The sequence below is a fragment of the Stegodyphus dumicola genome, chromosome 8 (assembly GCF_044657685.1).
Source record: "Stegodyphus dumicola isolate Sdum_Otavi_A_Nest chromosome 8, ASM4465768v1".
Lineage (NCBI taxonomy): Eukaryota > Metazoa > Arthropoda > Arachnida > Araneae > Eresidae > Stegodyphus > Stegodyphus dumicola.
The window spans coordinates 90,884,637-90,905,901 of NC_140775.1; the positions used below are offsets into that span (position 1 = coordinate 90,884,637).

A 21,265-nucleotide genomic window follows, 5' to 3' on the forward strand; every position below is an offset into this window, starting at 1 on the left:
TAGTAGTCTTATATACAAAATTTCAACGTTCTGAGGCTACTCGTTTTTGAGTTATGCGAGATACGTACATACGTTCGTACTGTAGTGATTTTAGAACAGTCAGGTTTTTATTATTGGTAGCGTAAATAAAATAAAGGTAAGTGTTAAATTTCACAAATTGAATTTTAAGGTAAGTTCAACTGCTTATCATAACAAAGTAGTTTGCTTAGCAAAGTAGTCCGTTTACAATAGGAAACGATAATCACTTGAGTTCAAACAGAGGTAGCGGAGAAAGAGTCCGGCTACGCTTCTTTGAGGGTTTCTTTTTCCGCTCTTGACAGAGCTTAGTAGCGACTCGGAACGAGCCGTAAAATACACAAGAGAGAAAGGGGCTCTCTAAAGCTTACTAGCGACTCGGGAAGAGCCGTAAAATACAAGAGAAAGGCTCTCTCTTCTCTATGCAACGACTGCATATTCTTCAGACTAAATTCTCTCTAATTATTTTCACTCACTGTTTTTATGTCCAGGTTTTCTGGGCGTGTCTTGTGCGTCTGCTGCAGTGATTCGCTAAACGTCTTTTTCGGAGCATCTCTCCATTGGTTAACAGGCGCTGATTTGTTCTCAGATACTGTCTTGACAGCCTGAGAAACTGAAATTTTCCGTGGGAAAATTCAGAACGTCTTTTTGGGAGGTCTATCTAAATTATTTCGAGAAACAGGCAGTTGGCGACAGTCTATCGCATACACACAATGGACACTCCCCAACCCGTGAGAACTTGTATGAAAGTTTTCTCCTTTCGTAAAAACAATATGCTTTCCGCACTTTGTTGGGGGTCACGTTCGACCTCAAGAATTCGTAAGTGTCATCAGGGTGGTCATCTGGCGCCCATTTGAAGTCTCCTTTTCCCAGACTTCGTGGGAACCCGTGGGAAAATAGCCGACGACGTTACAGCTATAGATTCCTTCCCCCTTTGGAAGAACTTTTCTCGAGTTGAAACAAAGAGGAAAGTTCTCCTCATCATTTCACTAACTTAAAAAATGACACGAAATAAACTGTTCTCTCGATAACACTTTCAAACACACCTTTACAGGAACACAGCTACATTGATTAATAACAGTACTAGTAATGTCACTATTGAAAAGTTCACATATAAGTCAATAAGGCATTAACTTTAGAGGCGAGAATTAATGGAATATTTAAAATCAGAATCACACACATATATATATATACACATACACATCACAAATATTCTTAACAAAGGGACAAAATAACTGATGATATATTCTTATATTACACTTTTACTGTATACAAAATACTTATTCAGATAAGAAACTGGCATGATCACCTCTTTACACTCTATGTTTCGCCCGATTCAAAACGACTCAGCCCATCAGCATTTTTATTCAATTTGCCTGGGTGGTAAACTACCTCAAAGTTGCAAGGCTGCAACTGTACTATAAAGCTAAGGAACACAATAAATCCTAAGTAATTCTAAAAGGATCAACACTCAATATACAAATACAAAGTACTACAATAAACAAAACAAACAAAAAATTATTGTACTCAAAACAAGTTGTCGGCTCCTATTGGTACCTAATTCAGTTAAAATCTCAATTTATTTGGTGCGTTTTCGCACCTATGAGCTTTCATTATGTCTGTGGGTTTCCCACTTACGGCTAAATATTTTGTGTTTCTATTTTGAAAACTACTTTGCCAGTGATCTGTTCGACTTCGATGTTCAGTTTCAGATTTCCGAACAGCACATCGTGAATGGAAATGCTCCGGGGGTCTTCCTGCACTTCTTTCTTTCCGAGTTCTTTCTTCCGGGATTCCAGACAAAAATTCGTCCTGACGGACCAGCGTTTTTTTCTTAGAAATGTTTCGCTTTCTTCGTAAATCTAAAGAAGTCCATGCACTTCGTGGGTTAATGACCGCTTTTGTTATCTTGATTTGTCCATTTCTTGACCTGTTCTCCGAACGGTGAGGACACTTCACCCTTTCTTTGCCTCGGACGTTAGCTGACTGGACGGGGAAAATTTCACCCTCCTCCTCGTCATTAATTCGCCCCACGGGGCGCTCAACTTCTTTTTCTCTGGACCTTGGCTAGGGGAATTTTCTTTCCTGCTGCAAGCTTTCGTTTGACTGCGAGTCATAATAGCATTGATTTTATGGGGCTGCATTTTATTCTGTTCTATCAATCGGGCTGTTCGATTTCCCAGCAGATAATATTCTTGATTCAGGTCGGAGCTAATCACTGCGGCTTTAGTAATGACTTTCCCAAAGTCCTCTCCCTCTAATTCAATTCGAGCCAAGGGTAAACACCAGGGATGTAAACCTAGCGGCTGCTTAACCCACACTGTCTCTCCTAGAAGCATCTGATGTGTTAAGACACAATAACACACCGAACAAATACTAATTCAGAAGTCAAACAACAAAAATCAGCGTTATATTCACAAAATTTTCACAGGACTAGTTTCGATGGTTTTACCGAACCATCATCTTCAGCTGCAAAACCGCAAATGAACAAGATAGGAAATAATGATTAGATAAGATAAGGAAGCCTGGACAAGAATAAGCAAGTGGCGCCATCTGTTGGCGAAACCAGAACTAAAACATAATTTCTCTAAAAGCCGAAGGCAAATTTGGATTGGAATTAGGATCGTTAACTAGAACAGAAAGATTTTTATGAATGTGAAATGCCTCTAGAAAATCCAGTTCTCCAATGGAAGATGTTTTTTGAATAATTTTGGCAGCAGAAAAATTGAAAGTGTGATTTTCGGACCAACAATGTTGAGCAACAGAAGACTTCTGTGTTTCCTTTTTTCTAACATATGCCTCATGTTCTTTGACGCGAAATTTTAAGGCTCTCTTAGTTTAACCAATGTAAATTAAACCACACTGGCAAGGAATCCTATAAATACCCCAGGAATTCATATCCGGAATGGGGTCCTTGAGTATAGAAGTTGGAATTTTATTGATGGGAGAATAAACAACTCGAAAGTTAAATTTCTGCAAAATATGTGCAACTTTATAGCTAATTGATGGAAAGAAGGGAATGACAACAGAATTTTTATAATCTCCTAAAATAAGAGTGTGGCTTTTAGTGTGTTGAGATGAGAATTTTTTAACTGCTTGATTAATAATGTTGGGTGAAAAGCCCCTGTCAATAGCTATTGCTTTTAAATAATTTAGTTCTTCGTCAAGGGCTAGTTTGGAGGAGCAAACTTGAAGAGCACGGAAAACATAGGAATAAAATGAAGCTAACTTTTGTTTAGTCGGATGACATGATTTAAAGTGTGGTGGAAGGCAAACCGATGAAGGTTTACGGTAAACTGTAGTACTGAAGTTGGATGTGTTACGTGTGACCAGAATGTCGAGAAACGGAAGAGAATTGCAAGTCTCGAGTTCAAAAGTGAACTGAATAGCAGGATCAATAGAATTCATTGTTGAAAGAACTTTATTTAAATCATCTTTATTACCTTCAAACAGGGTAAAAGTATCGTCTACGTAGCGGAACCATGCCGGGAAGTTTAAAGTTTCAAACAATTTTGATTCATAATAATGCATGTAGATATCAGCCAGGATGGGACTGAGGGGGCTTCCCATGGCTAATCCCTCAGTTTGCTTGTAATATTTATTTTGGAAAACAAAATGTGTTTGTTTCAAACAGAGTTGAGTGAGAGAAATTAGCTCATCAATTTCGATGCAAGAGAAATGAAATTCACGAAGTCTGGTTTCTAGACATCTTAATGCACCCTCCACTGGGACATTGGTGAATAATGATTTTACATCAAAAGAAACCATGAGTAAATTACTAGGAGAAATGTTTTTAACCTTTTTTACAAACTCTATTGAATTTTTTATGGTGTAAATGTTATTGTCTAATAGAGTGAAAAATCTAGAAACTAAATATTTAGCTAATGGATACGAGGCAGTACCTAAATTTGATACAATAGGGCGGAAAGGAATACCACTTTTATGAATTTTGGGAAGAGCATATAATCTGGCACAATTCGCAACAGGTGGGATAAGCGAATGTTTTAAGTTGCTTGAAATGATTTGCGAAGATTTGATCGCAGTTTTTATTTTGGATAAGTCCGAAGGTGAAGGATCTTTAGGGATCGTATTATATGGTCCTTCGTTTAAGAGTTTTGTGACACCATCGATGTAAATGTTCTTATCCATGACGACTATCTGGCCACCTTTGTCGGCCTTTGAAATGATAATATCCGGGTTAGAATGAATTTCGCGCATTGTAGCTCTTTCTCTCGCAGTTAGATTTGGTTTCAAAGGTTTATTATTGAATTTCACATTATGAGCGATAAGATGCCTAATCATTTCTTTCTGTGAATCTGAAACTTTACTGAACTTGAAAGCTTTTTCTATAGGAGCCAAAATCTTTGGAATCGAGGGTTTACAGGTTTGTGAGAAGTTAAAATTATATTTTAGAATTCTCTCTTGTTCTTCCGAAAGACTAACATTAGAAATATTAACTATTGGCTTGATGTTTACAATGGGAAGATTTTTTGAGCTACTTGAACTGGAAAACTGTAAAAGAAGTTTTTAGAATTTAACTGCAAGGGTGATTTTATGACGGATAACTGCATTCTCCGTTCTAGACCAAGACTTTTGTTCAAGGGCAGTGAATTTTGGATATGATTTAGCGAGTTCCAGATGAAGCTTATAGAGTTCATGTTCAATTTTGGACAATTGTTGACGTGTATTCCTTATCACGGACCGAAGTAAGGCAAGTTTGCAATTTAACAGAATTCTTGAAACGCGACTCGAAGGTTTTTGATTAGATTTGATTTGAATAAAATTGGGGATCAATTTTTTACATTTACATTTAAGTAAAAAGTCAAGATGATTCAGGAATTTTTGCCGTTTCAGGCGTAATTTAGTGAAACGATTAACGGATGAAGGCATGATAAACAATGCAGAAAATCAAACTAAATTAACTGAGCAATAATAAAGTACACACAATACAGCAGAAAAATCCCTCACTGAAATGAATAGAAAACAAAACGTTTGTAAGCAAAATGCATAAAATCAGACAAGCAAAGCACAATATCCAAATGTACAAAACATAAGCATAACTTGAAAGTTGCAAAAATGTACTGACCAAAACTCCTACAATCACAAAATGGCGGCCACACCACGTGCAAAAAAGAAAGCAAAATGTAAGCCTGTTTGGGGCTTCTATAATTAAGACACAATAACACGCCGAACAAATACTAATTCAGAAGTCAAACAACAAAAATCAGCATTATATTCACAAAATTTTCACAGGACTAGTTTCGATGGTTTTACCGAACCATCATCTTCAGCTGCAAAACCGCAAATGAACAAGATAGGAAATAATGATTAGATAAGATAAGGAAGCCTGGACAAGAATAAGCAAGTGGCGCCATCTGTTGGCGAAACCAGAACTAAAACATAATTTCTCTAAAAGCCGAAGGCAAATTTGGATTGGAATTAGGATCGTTAACTAGAACAGAAAGATTTTTATGAATGTGAAATGCCTCTAGAAAATCCAGTTCTCCAATGGAAGATGTTTTTTGAATAATTTTGGCAGCAGAAAAATTGAAAGTGTGATTTTCGGACCAACAATGTTGAGCAACAGAAGACTTCTGTGTTTCCTTTTTTCTAACATATGCCTCATGTTCTTTGACACGAAATTTTAAGGCTCTCTTAGTTTGGCCAATGTAAATTAAACCGCACTGGCAAGGAATCCTATAAATACCCCAGGAATTCATATCCGGAATGTGGTCCTTGAGTATAGAAGTTGGAATTTTATTGATGGGAAAGTAAACAACCCGAAAGTTAAATTTCTGCAAAATATGTGCAACTTTATAGCTAATTGATGGAAAGAAGGGAATGACAACAGAATTTTTATAATCTCCTAAAATAAGAGTGTGGCTTTTAGTGTGTTGAGATGAGAATTTTTTAACTGCTTGATTAATAATGTTGGGTGTTGGGGTACCTGTTTGAAGGTAATAAAGATGATTTAAATAAAGTTCTTTCAACAATGAATTCTATTGATCCTGCTATTCAGTTCACTTTTGAACTCGAGACTTGCAATTCTCTTCCATTTCTCGACATTCTGGTCACACGTAACACATCCAACTTCAGTACTACAGTTTACCGTAAACCTTCATCGGTTTGCCTTCCACCACACTTTAAATCATGTCATCCGACTAAACAAAAGTTAGCTTCATTTTATTCCTATGTTTTCCGTGCTCTTCAAGTTTGTTCCTCCAAACTAGCCCTTGATGAAGAACTAAATTATTTAAAAGCAATAGCTATTGACAGGGGCTTTTCACCCAACATTATTAATCAAGCAGTTAAAAAATTCTCATCTCAACACACTAAAAGCCACACTCTTATTTTAGGAGATTATAAAAATTCTCTTGTCATTCCCTTCTTTCCATCAATTAGCTATAAAGTTGCACATATTTTGCAGAAATTTAACTTTCGGGTTGTTTACTCTCCCATCAATAAACTTCCAACTTCTATACTCAAGGACCCCATTCCGGATATGAATTCCTGGGGTATTTATAGGATTCCTTGCCAGTGCGGTTTAATTTACATTGGCCAAACTAAGAGAGCCTTAAAATTTCGTGTCAAAGAACATGAGGCATATGTTAGAAAAAAGGAAACACAGAAGTCTTCTGTTGCTCAACATTGTTGGTCCGAAAATCACACTTTCAATTTTTCTGCTGCCAAAATTATTCAAAAAACATCTTCCATTGGAGAACTGGATTTTCTAGAGGCATTTCACATTCATAAAAATCTTTCTGTTCTAGTTAACGATCCTAATTCCAATCCAAATTTGCCTTCGGCTTTTAGAGAAATTATGTTTTAGTTCTGGTTTCGCCAACAGATGGCGCCACTTGCTTATTCTTGTCCAGGCTTCCTTATCTTATCTAATCATTATTTCCTATCTTGTTCATTTGCGGTTTTGCAGCTGAAGATGATGGTTCGGTAAAACCATCGAAACTAGTCCTGTGAAAATTTTGTGAATATAACGCTGATTTTTGTTGTTTGACTTTTGAATTAGCATCTGATGTGTTACTTGGTCCCATCCAATCAGATCAATAGTGGAGCCAGTATCTCGGAGTACGGGCATTTCTCGATTATTTACTCTTGCTATACTCATATAGGGAGCTAGCCATGAATCTGGAGATTCTGAAGTGCCTAGTTTGTTTACAGCTTCAGCGACCTCTTGTCTTTTTAACCGAGGACACTGAGGTCGGAGATGACTATCTGAATTACATTCATAACATCTAGGTATTCTCCGTTGTTCGAAAACACTTGACTTCCATTTCTCCGCAGTTGTTTCTTTCGAAACATTATCATGGCGACGTACTCGATCTGAAAATTCTCCTTTTTTCCTTTCGTTAATATTTGAATCCTGTTCGGTATTTTTAGTAAAACCTGTTGGTTTTTTTACGGACTTTCGTACTGCTTCATATTCATCTAATTTCTTCACTAGTTCAGCAGAAGATATTATACTCGGCCACTCATCCACGAAGTGTTCGCGAATTTCGCTGTTTACTCGACGTTTAATTTGATCCGTCAACATTAGGTCTTTTAGCGCATCGAAATCTCGTACGTTTACTCCGTTTAACCATTCATCTAGATAGTTTTTTAACTCAAAAGCAAAGTCTTTATATAAACTACCCGCACGGCGCTGGTGTTGAACAAATTTGACACGGAACACCTCTGGGTTCAACTTAAACCGCTGCAAAAGAATTTTCTTTACGTAGGAGTAATTATCTAGCTCCTGTTCTGGCTCTCGTAGAATAATAGAAACAATGTCCATTGGCAATAGAGCCATCAAATGTGACACCCAGTCTCCTTCCTCTACCTTCGCTTTGCGAGCCTGACGCTCAAACATCGCTAAGTAAAGCGAAATATCCGATGATTCGGGATTATATCTCTGCATTAAATTTTGCAAATCTCTCATAGATCTCGGAATATTATTTTGAGAATTTTCTCTGCCATTATTGACGTTTGTCAACTTTAGACGTTCTAATTCAAATTCTCTCTCCCTTTCCCTTTCAAGTTTACGCTCTTCGGCTTCTTCGAGTCTATGTTGTTCGATTCGCGCTTCGATAATCGACTCTAGTGTTGCCTCGACGAATTTTTCGTCATACTGAGGGCTCTGTACAATGAGGTTTTTAAGATCTTGTATTTTTGCATTTGGGGGAACTTCTAGACCTAATTCTACAGACAGATTTATGAGGTCTTGCTTTCTACCCTTGCCAAGATATGACATTTCGCCAGTGACAAAATTTTAAAGTGATACAATAAAATAAAACTAAAGGTACCAGTTTGTCTACTCTGAAAGTTTCACACTATCCAGAAATACTACAGTAAAACAACATAGCAATGCAATTTATGGTATGTATGACATAAAATATGTACCATTAGCAACATAGGAAAAAAAATTAAAGTAAATTAAGCATTTCTTAAATAATCTGTTGCAGCTTAACACATAACCATACTTAATGCGGTATATAAAAAAAATTTGCTAAATACTTATTGGCAAAAGAATATTAGTCACAAAGAGCAATACTTATTGACTCAATTTACAACTGATGCGTGCTTTCTAAAGGTTGAAAATACTATTATAAAATTCTTTACTCATCAAAAACAAAACATTTACGAGTAACCATTTAAACATATAATTTCGATACACAAAAGACAAACTCCATTAAAATGCCTCTTTAAAAAGATAATGCCATATCAACTTACCCATTGCAGACAAAAAAATAACAGCTCTTCTTTCCTTTCTTTTCTATTTGCACATGCGATTCAATGACCGAAGAAGGAAACCAATTGAACAATAGTCGACTGGGCGATTTTTCTTTCACTAAACACCAAAAGCACTTTCACTGCACAGAGGGTGGTAAACAACAAACGCGAATTCACAACACTTCACTCTTGTCTGGACTTCTTGTGTCTTGTCTTTACACCCGAGGGAGAATTTTACTTCACACTCTTTCCCAGGCACTTCCGGAACTAGTCTTTGTAGTAGTTGATTCTTCACGAACGCTTCTCATCGATGATCCCTTTTCAGCTGCTGGTTAAACTCTCCAAACTTTACTGCGAAAGAATTCTTTTCCACTGCTAGAATCGGCTGATTCTGAATGAAGATAAGAACCGGAACGGTTCTCCAAAACGATCACGTCTTTGTTTGTCTATTGGGTTTTTACGATCCCACCGCTGCCACCAATTAACACATACCTTCTAGCTGTAGCGATTTTAGAACAGTCAGGTTTTTATTATTGGTAGCGTAAATAAAATAAAGGTAAGTGTTAAATTTCACAAATTGAATTTTAAGGTAAGTTCAACTGCTTATCATAACAAAGTAGTTTGCTTAGCAAAGTAGTCCGTTTACAATAGGAAACGATAATCACTTGAGTTCAAACAGAGGTAGCGGAGAAAGAGTCCGGCTACGCTTCTTTGAGGGTTTCTTTTTCCGCTCTTGACAGAGCTTAGTAGCGACTCGGGATGAGCCGTAAAATACACAAGAGAGAAAGGGGCTCTCTAAAGCTTACTAGCGACTCGGGAAGAGCCGTAAAATACAAGAGAAAGGCTCTCTCTTCTCTACGCAACGACTGCATATTCTTCAGACTAAATTCTCTCTAATTATTTTCACTCACTGTTTTTATGTCCAGGTTTTCTGGGCGTGTCTTGTGCGTCTGCTGCAGTGATTCGCTAAACGTCTTTTTCGGAGCATCTCTCCATTGGTTAACAGGCGCTGATTTGTTCTCAGATACTGTCTTGACAGCCTGAGAAACTGAAATTTTCCGTGGGAAAATTCAGAACGTCTTTTTGGGAGGTCTATCCAAATTATTTCGAGAAACAGGCAGTTGGCGACAGTCTATCGCATACACACAATGGACACTCCCCAACCCGTGAGAACTTGTATGAAAGTTTTCTCCTTTCGTAAAAACAATATGCTTTCCGCACTTTGTCGGGGGTCACGTTCGACCTCAAGAATTCGTAAGTGTCATCAGGGTGGTCATCTGGCGCCCATTTGAAGTCTCCTTTTCCCAGACTTCATGGGAGCCCGTGGGAAAATAGCGGACGACATTACAGTACAGACGCCACAAAAAATTCTCTTCAGAATTCATTTTAAAGCAGTTTTTAGTTTTTTGGAGGAAAAGAGTCTTTTATTCTGTCCTTACGTACAGATATCACGCAAAAACATCGTTAAATTGCATTCAAAAGCTGTCAAAGTGGATATTTTCGTTGAAATATGCTGCCTGAAGCTTTTCGCGATTACAATACTTCCTTTTTACTTAGTACAAGAAAGTAAAAAACATAAGAAAACGGATTTTATATTTATTTAAAAATATTATTCAGTGTTAAACTACAACCATGAGAGCTATGTAAATAATTATCTAACCAAATGCAAAAATGGGTGTGTAGTGTACAAGGTTCAGGAAAATTAGTTACCCTTACACCAAGCTAATTTATGTCTTTTTGTACTTATGAAAACATTTCACATGAAGCAATAATATAAAAGCTTTTCCTAGACCACCACCCCACCCCCACTAGAAGATTTAATAAATTATAGGAGGCTCCTGGCAGTCCTAGGTACCTATGTCAGTGGTTTCTAAGGGTTTTGTTTTTCTCACTTTTCCGTAGAACAATAATCTTCACTAAGGCACACTGGTGGAATGTTCAAACACAAGCATATTCCTGAATTCATGGAAAGAATATGCTACCCACATACAGAGCTTCAAATTTCGAGACCATATGAAATTTAAAATTCTTTCATTAGGAATGGATGTACCTCGCTTTTACGCCTCATTTTCAAAACAAGTTGCATCTATTTCTTATCAGATTGATTGTTTCTTTCAATACTGGAATACAATTACATAGAATTTTTAACCATGTAGTTCAATTTTATGCCCTACGAACATTCAGAATCAATCTTATCAGATTGATTGTTTCTTTCAATACTGGAATACAATTACATAGAATTTTTAACCAGGTAGTTCAATTTTATGCCCTATGAGCATTGGGGTAATTAAGTCAATAAGGATGCAATCACAACGCTCACCCGCAAAAATATAGAAAAGGCAAAGTTAAGTGTTAAACTCATCAACTCTAATGAGAATGCACTAGTGAAGTAAAAGCACTGTGGTTTTACATAATTTCTGAGTAAGCTATTCATACGAATTGAAATAATTCTTGCATTTAAACTTGTATTTCAAATTAATATTAAACTTTATTAATGTAGATAATTACTGAGAGAATTAGATTTTTGTAGCGGAGTTTACATGAGATGAGATCACTTGGGGTCACATGGTATGAACTGCCTAATCAGGATCTTGAACTGCGAAAACATAGTAAATTCTTAAATTAATGTCTTTTTACAAATTGTCTTTATTTATTGGCTTTTTACACAATGTTAAACAATATTAAAATGTTTATGCCTTCAAAGTAAAAAATTATTAGAACTAACATTTGTTAACATTTTTTTATGTATATACTGTATGTTGTCGCCAATAAAGTCTGCTTGGCGATATTTGCGCCGGCGAAACGGAAAAGTACCCAAAAATATTTACTACATTAAAGCACTCATTTGCATACATTAATATTTCTAAATAAATCAGTTGAAGAAAATTTACCTTCTTTTCTTTCATCAGCATAAATGCTCTCTCTGCTTTTGTCAAAGGCACAGATTCGTTTTTCTTCTTTTCAATATTTTCGGCACCAGTAGTTTTTTCAACTTTTGCAATTTTGTCCAGTATTTGTTTTTTATCCTTGTTTTTCTTTTTTCTGAAAAGTGAGCAAAATAATTAACATTCTCTACACGATTAAAAACATCCAAAACATACATTAACATAAAAGAAGTAGAAAAAAGTCTAACATTAAAGTTATATCTGTAACTGACAATGTATGATACTTTGATACTTAAATTTAAGCTGGTGTCAGCATGTATTTTATCACACTATTACCAGTACCTGAGATAACCCCAAAATGCGAAAAACCTTGCATAATCTACTGCTAATGAATGAAACGCCAGCATTCTATAGAATACTTATAATACTTAAAGACATGGAACTACTCTGATATGCACCCTCAAGTCGCCAAACATTTATGGCGAGAAACTCCACGCTGCCATATTGCTATCTAAATTTTTTGTCTACATTTCGAACTTTAAGCCTAAAATGTCTCCAAAAACACGGTTTTCGCGAATGCAAAAACCACGTTTTGAACACACAATTTAAGCTAAAAATCCGAAACAAAAACAAAAAATTTAGATAGCAAAACCGTAAAGTTTCCAACCAAAATTATCTGACAAGAGTCCATGTACACAGCGATATGTTTTAACTTAAAAAAAAATCTACAAATTGCACAATTTAGGCAAAAAACGAATCTACGAACAACTCACTTTAATAATTATAATTAATAAATTAACATAACAACAATAAATTTCAAAGAATACCATGTACACAGCGTCCTGTTTCAACTTTTAAAAAAAATCTACGAATTGCACAATTTAGGCAAAAAACGAATCTACGAACAACTCACTTTAATAAATTAACATAACAACAATAAATTTCAAAGAATACCATGTATACAGCATCCTGTTTCAACTTTAAAAAAAATCTAGGAATTGCACAATTTAAACGGTACGCACTAATCAACAAAATAACTAAAATAAATTTCAAACAATTTAAAAAAACAGCAATAACAACAGAAATTCATACTAAAAAACCAATTAATGTAACATTCTACAAAATAAGAACAAGAATAAAATAAAATGCACTTACCATGAATTAATGCTTCAGCAGGGACATAGCTAGAGGGGGGCAAGGGGGGGCATCTGTCCCCGAGCGCAGAATCCAAGGGGCGCCAAAGTGATATTACGATCTTTTAGAATTAAATGTTTCCTATCCTTGGCAAGCAGTAGGGGGGCGCGAAATCTTCAGTTGTCCCTGGGCGCTGAAAACCCTAGCTACGACTCTGTGCTACAGCAGAAATACCAATTTCATACAGCCTTTAACATGCTGCCACGTAATCACTATCGTATTTATATGACAGCCAGACACACTATCCAGAAAATTCATACTGTGGTTCACAAATAAATAAAATAATCACAAATCCCTACTTCTATCATGCACAGCCACTAAAAATAATCTCCCAGACCCTCTTTCCACACCTCCAAATACCAACTGCCCCTCAACAGGATGGCCACGACAATATTTCTTTTTGCCGAACTTCAATTCAACTACTTTCACCATTTTATCTTTCCCCCCCTAGCTTCTCAGACACACAGCATGACGCAAACCAATGAACTTCACCGAAAGATTTTTCGGTGCTACTTTGGTAGACGGTTGCACGGATTTTTGGCGATTTACATTGGCGCAATTTTTGCAATCGTCAGCCATCTTGAAAAACGCTGTTTTTACGCATAGTAAAGTATTCGAAACTTTAAAAAATTAAATATCGTTGTAATAATAAGTAATTGGATTAATTTTTTGTTGAAAATGTTTTTTAAGATGGCAGGCAAGTGTAAATAAATACATTTACCATGAGTATAAAATACTAAAGTAAGGCTATTATTACTTTCATATAGCAAAAAAAAATAATAAAAACACCGCTATAAAAACATTGTGCCAACGTTTAATTAGATTAAAATATTACTGAAATTGAATATCAAATTAAAAACCATCCTACCAACTTTTAAAAGAATTAGAATATTATTAAATTCAAATACTTTAAAATACGTTATATGAAATATAATTAACATTAAAACATATGTGACAATAATTATCTCAGCAATTTTTGAAAATAGTGTATTAATATTTTTAACAAATATTGAAGTATACAAATATAAAATAAAAGAAAAATATGTACTTACATTTTTTGAGTAATTTAACCTTTTGTTTATTGATAAGTACCACAAAAAAATCTAAATCATAATTGAATTGTCTCTTTTAACCATCTTCATCTGTTATCCACATATCTCGCACTTCATTGAAGAAGTAGTCATTTCCTCCAAAAATTTAAAATAAATTTCCTCTGATGTTATTAAAAATGTATAAATAAATCTTTGATTAGGAAAGACAGGTTGGCCAAAATAAGGTCTCAAAGGGCGATTTTTTTATTCCAATACCAATAATTCTTGGTAATTACCAATAACAATATTCATCTTCAAAACGAAGATATCCATTCCATTTGAAATCTGACGAATTCGAAGAGATGAATAATAAAATTTTAAAATGGTGCGGTAATGCCACAAATATTCAGTAACCAATCAGGGAGCTGATTACATCACGCATAGAATTAAAATTATTTAAATAATCATTCATAATAAAATCATTTTAAAACAAATGCAAAAATAAATTGTATTTTAATATTTAACAGCCATAAATAATGTTTAAAACATTAGATTAAATTTACAGATATTAATAAAACCAATTACTTTTTAAGTAAGGTGACGTCATTGATTACATCATCAACAGCATAAAATTATATAAAATATTATAAACAAAAAAATTTTTATTTCAAATAACAATGTAAAATTAAATTGATTTTTAATATTTAGAAGCCATAAATAATACTTAAAACACGGAAGTTATGCATAAAAAAACGCATTATTTTTTTAATAAAATGACAACAAAGTATCGGTTACCATAAATAACTTATCCAGCAATGGGTTTACCATAAGTTGTATTACTCGCCAAAAGAAAAATCGCCAAAATCCGTGCAACCGTCTACCAAAGTAGCACCAATTTTTCAGTCAACAGGGTTGCCATACAACACGCAATCGCGCCAAAAACCAGCACAGAATACATATCGCCACATTTGGTGAAATTAGGGCGTATATCAGAGTTGTACCAAAGACATTCTGCAGAATGACAAATGTTATTTAGAGAAAGGGCTGATCTTTAGAATATGGTAACTGGTAGTTTGGCGACATTTTGGAGGCGATAAAGGTTACTACCTGAGACTTTGGTAATAATGTGAGCAGTACTCAGTTCCGATTACGCATTATTTTTTGTGAGGGAAATGAGATCATGGCATATGTCATGTGATATTAATGGACGAATTATAGTTCTTTAATCGGAAAAGGGGGGAAATCGGGAAAAAAACTGGAAATTTTGTATTTGGCTTCATTCTGTGTTGTGTGAAACAGTGTTCGTAAATTTTTGGATCCCATGGCCCTAACTAAAGTGAATTCGAAATGGGTATTTAGTGGGATTGAAAGGGGTAGTAATAAGTGTTTCTTTAAGGTTGTGCGAGATAGGAGTAAAGATGTTTTATTAAGTTATTTATTTTACCTGGTACCTTGCTGTGAACTATAAGTATGATTTTAAAGATCCTGAAACAGAAATAAGAAAAGTTTATCGGACACGTAATCAAGATTCTGAAGAAGATTAGGTAAGTTAGTATTTTTAATTATTTGAGGATATTATTTTTATGCATTGTTCTAAATGTAAGGTGGAAGTAAAGTAATTTGGTATTATTGGGAAAATTGTTATTAGCAATGATTTAGTTTAAAGTAATTAGGATTGTAAGTAATTTTTATTAATTTAATGTATGTGCTTATTTATATTTTAAGTAGTGTTTTTGAATTTAATTATATTTTAATTAAATGATAGTTATTTTGTGAATTTTATGTTTGTAGGAATTTGGTTTTAGTTGAAGTAAACGTGCATGGAAATAATTTAAATATTTGACGCCAAGTTACCATAATGTAAAGATCAACCAGAGAATATATGAAAAAAAGTTCTTATAAAACTATTATTTAAAACATGGGTACAACTCTAATATACGCCCTAATTTCACCAAATTTGGCGATATATGTTCTGCGCTGGTTATTGGCACGATTGCATTTTCTATGGCAACCCTGTTGACGTTGAACAATCTTTCTCTGGAGCTCGTTGATTCGCGTCTGTGTCTGAGAAGATGGGACGGAAAGATAAAATGGTAGAAATTGTTGAATTGAAGTTCGGGAAAAGGAAATAACATTGTGGCCATCCTGTTGAGGGGTAGTGGGTATTTGGAGGTGTGGAAAGAGGGTCTGGGAGATTATTTTTAATGGCTGTGCATGATAGAAGTAGGGATTTGTGATTTTATTTTCTGGAGTGTGTCTGGCTGTCACGTAAATACGATAGTGATTACGTGGCGGCATGTTAAAGGCAGTATGAAATTAGTATATCTGCTGCTCGAAGAAGCATTAATTCATGGTAAGTGCATTTTATTTTATTCTTGTTCTTATTTTGTAGAATGTTATTTTCATTGGTTATTTAGTATGAATTTCTGTCGTTATTGTTGTTTTTGAAACAGAATGCTGTGTACATGGTATTATTTGAAATTTATTGTTATTATGTTATTTTATTAAAGCGAGGTGTGTGTAGATCGTAAATTCGTTCGTTGCCTAAATTGTGCAATTCGTAGATGTTTTTTTAAGTTTAAACAGGATGCTGTGTACATGGTATTCTTTGAAATTCATTGTTGTTATGTTAATTTATGGAAGCGAGGTGTGCGAGTTCATAGATTCGTTCATTGCCTAATTTGCGCCATTCGTAGATGTTTTTTTAAGTTAAAACATGTCGCTGTGTACATGGATTCTTGTCAAATATTTTTGGTTAGAAACTTTACGTTTTTGCTATCTAAATTTTTTGTTTTTGTTTCAGATTTTTAGCTTAAATCGTGTGTTCAAAACTTAGTTTTTGCATGTGCGAAAACCACGTTTTTGGAGACATTTTAGGCTTAAAGTTCGAAATAGAGACAAAAAATTTAGATAGTAATATGGCAGTGTGAAGTTTCTCGCCAAAAATGTTTGGTGAGAAATTTGGCGACTTGAGGGCGCATATCAGAGTAGTTCCAAAAGATGTGCATTTCTCAAAAATACAAATGTTATTTTGAAAAATAACAAAAGAGTGCCATTAAAAAATTTTATTCAAAATACGTAAAGAAAAATTAAAGTTGCACGAAACAAAATTTATGCCTTCCCTATTAAATTTTCATACAAAAAATAAGAAAATAAAATTAACCTACTTCTTACAACTTAGTAGGTTCATTGACATATTGAATTACATGTCATTATAAATTATACTACTTTATTACCTTTTTCATGCAAAGACATTTCATATTTTGGCACGTTGTTTTGCACATCACAAATCCTTGGCCACACAGAGCAACTGAAACTAACCAGAGAGGAATTTCGTGGTCAGAAACATCTTCAATTCTAAGCAAGTTCTTAAAATATGAAGTGGATTGTAATCTCACAAACAGCTGTTTAAAAATTCTTTGAGAAGCCGGCAGAAACCATCCTCTGTCACACTCATTACAACTGCCAATATACTGCACAAGTCACTTCATCCTTTGTCAATGCCTGGAATATGAACTTTCAGATACTTCCCAAAGTAGAGGTATTCCCCCCCCTCTAAATTCATTTCCTTTTTTGGGGGGGAGGGGGCTGTTTCTTACTTTGCTGGTTTGTTAGAAGGCATTCTATATAATACTGGGTATTCTACAGAGTACCTAGGAAATAAGTAAAATGTTACTCGTTTCATACACTACCAGCCAGTTTTCCGCATTCTCTAAAATGCCTTGGTATTCTATAGAATGCCAGCTTTCATACATTGCTGATATATCCACAAATAAGACATAAGCAAAATTTTAATAAATATACTAGTACTCCATTTAATGCCTGAGATGCACTTCTAGAAAACTAAGTGAAAGAAACAGGATTAATGGATCTTCTAACACAGTGTAAATAATTGGAGGAATATGTAACAAAAAATAAAATTGGTTGACTGAAAAAAATTTTGCTTTTAATGTTAACTTAGATAATGGTACACCTAATAAGAATGCATACTTTAAAAAAGTAGAAAATAAAATTGCATAGATTTTGTTTTTCAATAAAAAAATATAATTTTTTTTTATCTTTTATTGGAAAACAATCACTTATCTAATTCTGTTGGTAGAAGTCATTCACTTGAGGGAAAAACTTTTTGAAATTGTGCCAAATAATAATATAATTTATTGCATGATTGCTAGAGTGAATAAGCTTTTAAATTCATCAATGAGAGTAAAATAAATAAATAAATTCAAATCAGGGGCTCTATTCTGATGTTAAAATAAGAATTAATATCATAAATCTATAAAACTGAACAAGTATGAACTTTAATGCGCATTAATTGATTTTTTTCATCAATTAACAAGTCACTAAATAATTTCAGAAACTTTTCCGCTAAGATTTCTGTATTTAGGCTAGCTTTTCCCGAAGTATGTAATAAAGCAATTAGATAAAAGCTACTATACAATTTAAAAATTAGAAGGAAAAAAAAAATAACCTTTTAATCATTCATTACTTCAAATCACTACATTGCAGTTGTTTGATACTTTTATTTTTGTACCAGGAATAGAATTAAATAAGCACTTACAAAAATGAAAAAGAAAAAAAAAAAAAAAAAAAAAAAAAGCTACTGTCCTATTTGATATTTAAAAATATGCTGTCCACACGGTATAGTGGTTAGGGTTGCCGACTGCAATACTAAAGAGCCTAGGCTCGAATCCCAGAGAAAGCCTGGTTGTAACTGTCTGTCCCTTTACAGGAGGCAAAGGTGGCAAAGGTTTCTTCATAATAAAGTGACCACCATTTCTGGCCTTAGTAGTGACCAAGCCGAAGTCAGCTAAAGGCCTGCCACTGGTTAAAAAAAAATTTACATGTTCAATATTTCTATCAAATGAAATTTTATTTTGTATTTGAGAATGATTAATATTTGTCAAATTTCACTGCATACTTTTTAAAGTGCTATTTTATCACTGCACTTGAGTCCCCTTTGGTCGACGAAGTCCTAGAGAGTTTTAAAAATCATTGCTGTCTCAGAACAAATGTAATTCTCAGTAACTTCTTTGCTTGCAATTTCAGATCATTCTCTATTTTTATTTATTTCCCAGTTCATCATTTTGAAATTTTATAGATTTTTTGGTATGCATTGAGAGGGATGACAAATGGATTACCTGCCCAGAGAGTCAAAGCTTTTATCTACTTAAAAATATAATAGTTCCATACTCAATAAATCATAATTAAATAATTCTTAAAACATATTTGGTAATTACTTTTGCACACATTCCAAATATAATGTAAAAGTTAGAAAGAGAAAAATGTAAACAAAACTCAGTTGTGCAAATCAAAATGTGCAAATTCTCAGAAATCTACTCTATTAATGTAAAGAAATTCATAGTAACTTAGTAAATTATATTCAGCAAGCCAAATTCCTCTTTTAAGGACTAGTCATATGAAATGTATGGCATGGACTAAAGATTAAAAAATAATTAAATTAAAAAATTATTAAATTACAGCGTATATGAGTGCAATCTATCTTCAGTATCGTAAAGTAAAAAATGTGAATTACTACTTGTATGAAAGTAAAAATACAGAATACTAATTATATGAAAGTAAAAATAAAATTAAGATGTCATTATTCAGAAATACTGAAAAGTACAGAAAACTTTCACAAGTTTTCAAAATTTCTTAGATAATATTCAGGCTAAAGTGCAGAATCGCCCACTTATTTGATTGGCGCTTTTTACAAGAGTAAGAATAATTGGATTTTTGTCAATTTTCTTTGACTTTTTTAAGTGAAAATAGGTCAATGTGTACATGGATAAAGTCAAGGGAGGGCGCAATGCCATTTTTGTGCAATTCTGGGATGTTTTTTTAAGTGAAAATAGGTCGATGTGTACATGGATACCGAGTATGTGCAATTCTCAAAAACGCGCCAAGCAGTGGGCGATTCTGCACTTTCTCTAGAAATTATACAGAAAACAATCAGATAGTTCTGGATGACAAAAAGTGGTGTTAAATTTATACAGTTTCGTCACTCTCGTTTCGTATTTTCTTTTAAACAACATAAATTTATGTTTGAAATTAGTTTAAACTTAATGTTATAGTTAAAAACATAAATTACTATTATAATTATCATGTATCCCTTAAAAGTGAGAAAGCTTCGCCACACACATAATTTATAAATCAAAACAATTAATATGAACTAAAAAAACAAATGTTCAAAACAATTTCAAAAGCCAAACAGTATCATGTAAGATCCATACTTCTTTATTCCAGAATCTGTTTTCAGTTTCAGAGGAGTCTTTGTCACAGATGCATATTCTGACATTTTGTCAAAATCAGTCTACATCTAATGCACTCAACTTACGAAACAAGGCAGTACAAGCAAAGAACGTCTATGTATTCTATGTATGTCTATGTATAGATATTCTTTGATACAAACTCGCCATGCACGAATCACGGACCATAAACAAGTTACGAACAAAATGTTGCCAAACTTTGAAACATGATTTTCATTATGATGTAAATCGAATAAAATGTAATTCTAGGTTTAATTATTGATAATTTTTAAAAAAATGTGTCCGTTTTTGTGCAATTAACATGAATGCAATTAATATAAAAATAGCACATAATTGAATAAAATGTAAATCTAGGTATAATTATAGATAATTTAAAAAAAAATATGTGTCCGGTGTTGTGGCTTGAACTTACACAGAAATTTAAATAATGGTTAATATCGTTTTATTTGTTTTTTTGTTTCGTTTTCGGAATGGCAACGAAAAGTTTTACTAAAGATTATTTTCGAATTAGAAATATGAACTAAAGTTATTTCAAGAAACTGAGTTCTAATTATAGAGATCAATTTGGAGTCAGGAGCCATTAATGCTACTCGTTCTTGAGTTATTCGCACTCATACATTGAACTGCGGTGCTTAACCACCAGGGTGCCTGGGCGCCATAGCCCTACCCTTCATCGAATAACATGATAAAAGTTTCGAATTATGATAAATATAACTGAATGTGGAGTTATTTGCACTGAAACCTTCACTTTGGAGCTTTTCATATGATCATTCCCGAACAAACTGGGCGCTGTGATCGCGTACGATGGAGGCAGGATCTTAGAAGAGCTCCTAAATTTTCAAAGAGTTTTTTCAGATAAAGCTCATCTACTTAAGAAAAATTTTCGCGAATATCCTCTACATTGTCTCGTTCTCAAAACCGAAAGATTTCCTGAACCTATAGGTCTTAACTTCCTTGTAAAGTTTAACAACACCAGGACGGAACATTCAGATAAGTAGAACTTTTCTCTAAGCTAAATCAAATATCTGTCACTAAAGTACCTTTAAATTCACTTATTTATTATGATCATTATTGGTAAAAGCGCAGAATAGGCTGCATCAACAAAGTTCAGTAGGAGGAGCTGTGTGACGTCCATAAATGGGTGGGACTA

The 21,265-nt window shown here is 34.0% G+C and overlaps 1 protein-coding gene across 3 annotated transcripts in view; it reads right to left on the minus strand.

Moving 5' to 3' along the window:
- Positions 1 to 20,301, minus strand: part of LOC118204316 (protein FAM32A-like) — a 44,905-nt gene extending 24,604 nt beyond the window's left edge. Inside the window, exons 1-3 of one of the 3 annotated variants that reach the window (XM_085822118.1) lie at positions 20,080 to 20,297; positions 17,086 to 17,502; positions 11,631 to 11,781 (exon numbers count right to left, since the gene is read on the minus strand). Coding sequence is in view for 1 of the 3 variants with exons in the window: in XM_085822117.1 (XP_085678243.1) it covers positions 11,631 to 11,781; positions 20,080 to 20,144 (216 nt within the window). In the remaining 2 variants the exon portion in view is untranslated. Of the gene's footprint in view, positions 1 to 11,630; positions 11,782 to 17,085; positions 17,503 to 20,079 lie in introns of all 3 variants that reach the window. The other 2 variants (XR_015042624.1, XM_085822117.1) reach the window with 2 other exon arrangements.
- Between the last annotated feature and the right edge of the window lie 964 nt (positions 20,302 to 21,265).